Below are 7,482 nucleotides of genomic sequence, written 5' to 3'. Positions count from 1 at the left end.
GTGTGTGTGTGTGTGTGTGTGTGTGTATGTGTGTTCTGTGTTTTTGTGTGTGTTCAGTGTGTGTGTGTACAGTGTTTGTGTGTGTGTGTGTGTCCAGTGTGTTTGTGTTCTGTGTGTGTGTCCTGTGTGTGTCCAGTGTGTGTGTGTCCACTGTGTGTGTGTGTGTGTGTGTGTGTGTGTGTATGTCCAGTGTGTTTGTGTGTGTGTGTGTGTCCAGTGTGTGTGTGTGTGTCCAGTGTGTGTGAGTGTCAGTGTGTGTGTGTGTGTGTGTGTCCAGTGTGTGTGTGTGTCAGTGTGTGTGTGTGTGTCCAGTGTGTGTGTGTGTCAGTGTGTGTTTGTGTCCAATGTGTGTGTCAGTGTGTTAAAGTTACTGAGGAACCCCAAACATGATCAACCCTAAACCCTGGATAGAGGGGCTCAGTGAATGTGGAGTGGAATGTGTTCAGGTGGGTCAGTGTATCAGAGGAGACTCTGTAGAAGGACAGAGTGCCGGCTGGCCAGTCCAGATACACTCCTACTCTGTGGGGGCTGGAGGAGGGGACGTCTATGGTAGTGAACTTATTATTGTGCCAGGCTCTGTAACGGTTGTCATAGCAGAACAGACTCCAGGACTTGTCATTGTATCCAATCCTACAGTCTCTACCCTCTCCTCTCCTGCTGATTCCTTTATATGTCACTCCTATAACAGCCTCTCTCCCACTCCACTCTACCTCCCAGTAACAGCGCCCAGTCAGACCCTCTCTACACAGCACCTGACTATAGTCCTCAAATCTCTCTGGATGATCAGGATACGGCTGCTCCTCTCTCCTCCATGTCACCTTTCTGTTCTCCTCAGACAGAGAGAGGAGTCTGTTTACTGTGTTTAGGTCCAGTGTGAGATCACAGACATCTGATGGATGAAACCAGACACAATATTAGAAATCGTCATCATCCTGAACACACACACACACACACACACATCCTGAACACTCACACACATCCTGAACACACGCACCACCCTGAACACACACACTGAACACACGCACAAACATCCTGAACACACACACACACACACACCCACACACACACACACACACACACACACACACACACACACACACACACACACACACACATACACACACACACACACACACACACACACACAAACACACACACACACACACACACACACACACATCCTGAACACTCACACACATCCTGAACACACAAACACACACACACCCTGAACACACACACACACTGAACACACACACACACACACACACACACATCCTGAACACACACACACACACACACACTTTCATGCATGAACGCGCACACACACACACACACACACACACACACACACACACACACACACACACACACACACACACACACACACACACACATTTCTAATGTAACAGGAACACGCCACACACAGTCACACACATTGTCAAATCAACTCTTTGTAAACTTTGGTGTCCCTGATTTGTGCTTCTGTAGAACTACAGCTGATATTTAATATGACCAAGTAAGTAATGATGGTGGTCTTTGACTTTGACTTCACTTGAATTAAGAGTTATTCTTAGTCATATTCTTCACAGCAGTCAACACTCACATTTTCTAAGTCCAGGTTTCATTGTGTTCTCTCCACCATGTTCCACACTGTAGCAGTAAGCAGAAGAACAGACAGTCATTGAGGGATACACCTGAACTCACTCACACACACACACACACACACACACACACACACACACACACACACACACACACACACACACACACACACACACACACACACACACACACACACACACACACACACACACACACACACACACACACACACACACACACACACACACACACACAGTCTTTATATAACTTAGTCCAAGTGGTGGTCAGAATGTTTGTCTTAACTAGCCTGATAACTCCAACATGTCTGATATGAACATTGACATAAACCCTCTACATACTTGAGTTTCTCCAGTCTGCAGTGTGGATCCTCCAGTCCAGCAGAGAGCAGTCTGACTCCTGAGTCTCCTGGGTGATTGTAGCTCAGGTCCAGCTCTCTCAGGTGTGAGGGGTTTGACCTCAGAGCTGAGACCAGAGAAGCACAGCCTTCCTCTGTGACTAGACAGCCTGACAGCCTGCAAAGAGTCAAATCATATTAAAACCACACTGCTATTCTTTGGTGGTGAAAATAGTGGCAGTATATTTTTTCAACATTTTCAGATATATCAGTGTCCTGAAACAAGCCCTATCTATTCATAAATGAATGTATCATTATTAGAAATGATAAATTATCAAAGTATTACTTGTAGATAGAAAAATGCATATGACAAATATTTGAGTAGACTGACCAGAGCAGTTAAAAAGCAGTATCAGTCAAAAGACAGACAGTGAGGTATCAGATTTAGATTGTATTGAGTATACAGTCCACACCATATCTAGTTTGACAGTGAAGCTTACATTTTAAATGTGGCTCTATACTCCAGCATTTTGGTATTGAGATCAAATGTTTCATATGAGGTGACAGTATATAATGTCACCTTTTATTTGAGGGTATTTTAATACATATCTGTTTCAACATTTAGAAATGAAAGCACTTTATGTATCTAGTCCCCCATTTGATGAAGTCAAACATATTCTGACCAATTCACTTATAGTGTATTAAAGTAGTCAAAAGTTGAGTATTTGGTCCAATATTCCTTGAACACAATGACTACATCAAGCTTGTGACTCAAACTCGTTAGTTGCATTTGCAGTTTGTCTTGGTTGTGTTTTGGGTTATGTTTTGTCCAATAGTAACTGAATGGTGGATGATGACGAGTAATTTTCTGTCTAAGTTAGTAGATAACATGTTTCTAAACACTACTAAATTAATCCTGATGATGCCATGATTAAGAAAAATCATGAATGAATCATGAATAATAATGAGTGAGAAAGTTACAGAGGCTACAACAAAACATGCTAACCTTCTCACCATTACCAATAACAGAGGGGGTATGATCCTTGTTCCTCTGTAACTTTCTCATTCATCATCATTCACGATTCATTCATGATTATTCATAATCATGGTAGCATCCACATGAATGTAGAAGTGTTCAGAAACATCTTCTATTCTTACTGACAATACAAGTGAAGTGACTCCAAAATTACAGGACATTATTCACCATTCAGTTTCTATTGGGAAAAACATAATCTAAAACACAACCAAAACAAACTGCAAATGTATTCAACAAGTTTGTAGAATCACAAGCTTGATGTAATCACTGTGGGTAAGGAATATGGGACCAAATACTAAACTTCTGACTAAATGAATTTGTCCACTAGACACATAAAATGCTTTCATTTCTAAACAGTAACACAGATATGTATGAAAAACCTAAAATAAAAGGTGACATTCTGTACTGTCGCCTAATATGAAACATTATATCTCAAATTCAAAATGCTGGAGCATAGCACCAAATTTAAAACTGTAAGCTTCACTGTCCAAACACATATGGTGTGGACTATGTGTGCCTGGTAAACACATGTGGATCTGGTGAACAGTTATCACTTGTTGACCAACTACAGGAATACTGACCTCAGAGTCTCCAGTTTACAGTGGGGATTCCCCAGTCCAGCAGAGAGCAGCTTCACTCCTGAATCCTTCAGGTCATTGTTACTCAGATCCAGCTCTCTCAGGTGTGAGGGGTTTGACTTCAGAGCTGAGACCAGAGAAGCACAGCCTTCCTCTGTGACTAGACAGCCTGACAGCCTGACAGAGAGATCATCATGATTTCACAAACACACTTAATTTAACACCAGTAGTGTAGTAGGACAATGGCAGATGCATTTGGTTTATTCTCTCAAACAACATATAGATTCATCTTCCGTCTCCTAGAATTGTATGGTCATATTGTTATACTAATATGAACATCAATGCATTGATTCAGTAAGTTTTTCAATGTAATATTATATATTATATACATATTATAATACATATATTTATCTAAACTGAATATTTCTTCCTGATGATTAGTACTTAAATGTCATTTTATGTACTCACAGAGCAGCTCTGGAGGCTTTGACCACTGGCAGCAGCCTCAGAAGACCTTCCTCTGATCTGGAGTATTTCTTCAGGTCAAACACATCCAGCTCCTTTTCTGAAGTCAGCAACACAAAGACCAGAGCTGACCACTGTGCAGGTGACAGTTCTTCTTCTAAGAGACTTCCTGAACTCAGGTAGCTTTGGATCTCCTCCACTAGAGAATGGTCATTCAGTTCATTCAGACAGTGGAACAGATTGATGCACCTCTCTGGAGAGGGATTCTCCCTGATCTTCTCCTTGATGTAGTTGACTGTTTCTTCATGGCTCTGTGAGCTGCTTCTTGTTGTTCTCAGTAGACCTCGTAAGTGCTTCTGATTGGACTCCAGTGAGAGGCCCAGAAGGAAGCGGAGGAAAAGGTCCAGGTTTCCTGTCTCACTTTGTAAGGCTTCATCCACAGCACTCTTGTAGAAAGTAACTTCAGTCTTGTGTCTGAGCAGCGAAGAAAAGTTACTGGACTTTGTTTGAAGTTTGTCCGTTAGATTCTCATTGTTGTTGATGAATGAGAGGAACACATATACAGCAGCCAGAAACTCCTGAATGCTCAGATGCACGAAGCAGTACACCTTGTCCTGGTACAGCCTACATTCCTCTTTAAAGAGCTGTGTGCACAATCCTGAGTACACTGAGGCTTCATTGACATCAATGCCAGCCTCTTTCAGGTCTTCTTCATAGAAAATCAGATTGCCCTTCACAAGCTGTTGAAAAGCCAGTTTTCCCAGTGACAGAATGCTCTCTTTATTCCAGTGTGGACCTGTCTCTTCTTTCCCAAGATACTTTTCATTGTTCTGTTTGGTATGAAACACCACAAGGTGTATGAACATCTCAGTCAGAGTCTTGGGCATCTCTTCTGTCTTGTCTGTACTCAACATGTGTTCAAGGACTGTTGCAGAAATCCAACAGAAGACTGGAATGTGGCACATGATGTGGAGGCTCCTTGATGTCTTTATGTGTGAAATGATTCTGCTGGCCAGGTCCTCATCACTGAATCTCTTCCTGAAGTACTCCTCCTTCTGTGGGTCATTGAACCCTCGTACCTCTGTCACCTGGTCAACACACACTGAAGGGATCTTATTGGCTGCTGCAGGTCGGGTAGTTATCCAGAGGAGAGCAGAGGGAAGCAGATTTCCCTTGATGAGATTTGTCAGCAGAACATCCACTGAGGTTGACTTTGTGACGTCACAACAGATATTGTTCTTCTGGAAGTCTAGGGGCAGTCGGCACTCATCCAGACCATCAAAGATGAACAAAACTTTGTACTTGTCGTAGTTGGAGATTCTTGATTCTTTGGTTTCCTTTGAGAAGTAATTGAGAAGTTCAATCAAAGTGTGTTCTTCCCCTTTCATCAAATTCAGCTCCCGAAAAGGGAATGAAAATACAAATTGGACATCCTGATTTGCTTTTCCTTCAGCCCAGTCCAGAATGAACTTCTGCACAGAGACTGTTTTTCCAATGCCAGCGACTCCCTTTGTCAGCACAGTTCTGATAGGTTTGTCTTGTCCAGTTAAGGGTCTGAAGATGTCGTTACATTTGATTGCAGTCTCTGGTCTTGCTTGTTTCCTGGTTGTTGTCTCAATCTGTCTCAGCTCATGTTCATTATTGACCTCTCCTGTTCCACCCTCTGTGATGTAGAGCTCTGTGTAGATCTTATTGAGAAGTGTTGGGTTTCCTTGTTTAGCGATCCCCTCAAATACACATTGAAACTTCTTCTTTAGATTAGATTTGAGTTCACGTTGAAGAATCACAGCACGCTCATCTGAATCTAGAAATAACACAGAGGATATTAATATTACATCATATAAAGTTTAAATTATAATCATTTATTCTCTTAACTGTCTGTATAAATCTGTAAATGTTTTCATAATGCATTACACACTGGTGTGACTGATTTATATCATTATTGGTATTATTGATTAATAATGTTATCTCTCTCTCTCTCTCTCTCTCTCTCTCTCTCTCTCTCTCTCTCTCTCTGTCTAAATTAATCACCACAACACATCCCTGCTGCTACTTGATGAGGTCACTAGGTGTTGTGTTAAGGCTGCTACAATATCATTGAGTTACACAGCTACTTTAGCTGTACTTTAGCTACAGCTTTTAAATGTTCTAAAACAACATTCAACATGAGGCAGACAGCTCTTACTTTTCTCCAGTGTGTCAGCAAGCTCCTTCTGGTTCATTTTCCTCAGGACGTGCAGTGTGATCTTCAGAGCCCCCTCTCTGGCACTGCTCTCCTGCTTTTCATCTTCAGCATCCACCACTTCCTTATCCTGCTTCTGACTCTCAAAGCCTTCTGGGAGTTCTGGACTAAGAATCATCTTGAACCTCTTCAGCTCGTTCTTCACAAATGTCATAATATTCTCTTCAAGCAACTGAAATAAATCAAGTAAATAAGTTATACAAGAGACTAAATGCTTTCCCATTAACACATGAATGAATGATTGACAGATCAACTTTACTTGAGGTAAACTAAAACAAATGTACATAACAGGACCACATACACTGAATATGGAGGCCAGGTCTGTTTGATGACTCTGGGAAGACTGACCACTGAGAATCTCTGACTCTGATCTCTCCTGTTGGTTTCTGTGGACAAAACATTAGATTACATTTCCTCATCCAGGGAGTACACACACACACACACACACACACACACACACACACACACACACACACACACGGAGGGAGGGAATGTTGTGTTTGTTTAATATTGTTTTAGGACTATGAAAATGGAAAAAATGATTAGCCTATGGATTATGAAAACAACAAAAATAAATGGTAAAATGGGAGAGGAGAAATGACTAGAGACAGTGTTGTTTAACTCACTGACCATGACCCATGAGTTCTTCTTACCTTTGTTCAGTAGAAAAGTCTCCCTCTCTGAAGTTTATAGGTTTACCCATAGACCGGTCACTCTTCATGGACACACAGCTGGGTACAGGGGAGGCTGGTCTCTCCTGCTTGATTGGGCTTCAACACAACAGAGACAAACATGAGCTCAGATGGAGAAACAAGAGTTTCATTCCAAAACGCTATATATCCATTTTCAGAAATGTTGGTCAATTAGCTTTTATTGTTTAAATAAATTATTAAACCACTACAAGGCTTTATAAAGGTGTCTAAAGTGTGTAATTTCCACTTACAAATGTCAGGCTTGATTTTCCCTGATGAAAAATGTATGAACCCCTACAGAAAATATCCCTTAATTATAATCCACCTAAAAATGCACATTTGCTATTGCTGCAGGATTATGTTTCTGCTGTGAGAAACTGGGTCAAATTAAGATATGGCATCTGTAAATGCATTCATCTTAAGGTAGCTAGGTGAGACAACTACGTATCACAGTCAAATATACAGGATACGAACATTACATTCCAGCTAAACAATGGTTTAAATCACATCTA

The 7,482-nt window shown here is 41.3% G+C and overlaps 1 protein-coding gene across 1 annotated transcript; it reads right to left on the bottom strand.

The window, feature by feature from the left end:
* Positions 1-272: 272 nt before the first annotated feature.
* Positions 273-6,396, bottom strand: LOC311118923 (NLR family CARD domain-containing protein 3-like; the record flags this gene model as incomplete). The annotated part of the gene is made up of 6 exons (XM_084193674.1): positions 273-889; positions 1,604-1,650; positions 1,962-2,135; positions 3,575-3,747; positions 4,057-5,840; positions 6,387-6,396. The coding sequence occupies 6 exons, from the start codon at positions 6,394-6,396 to the stop codon at positions 354-356; spliced, it is 2,724 nt and encodes a 907-aa protein (XP_084049800.1). The 3' UTR covers positions 273-353.
* Positions 6,397-7,482: the final 1,086 nt, after the last annotated feature.

This window comes from Coregonus lavaretus (assembly GCF_964263955.1).
Source record: "Coregonus lavaretus genome assembly, contig: HAP1_SCAFFOLD_964, whole genome shotgun sequence".
Classification (NCBI taxonomy): domain Eukaryota; kingdom Metazoa; phylum Chordata; class Actinopteri; order Salmoniformes; family Salmonidae; genus Coregonus; species Coregonus lavaretus.
The sequence above is the reverse complement of the archived record's forward strand: the minus strand, read 5'-3'. Positions and strand labels throughout refer to the sequence as shown.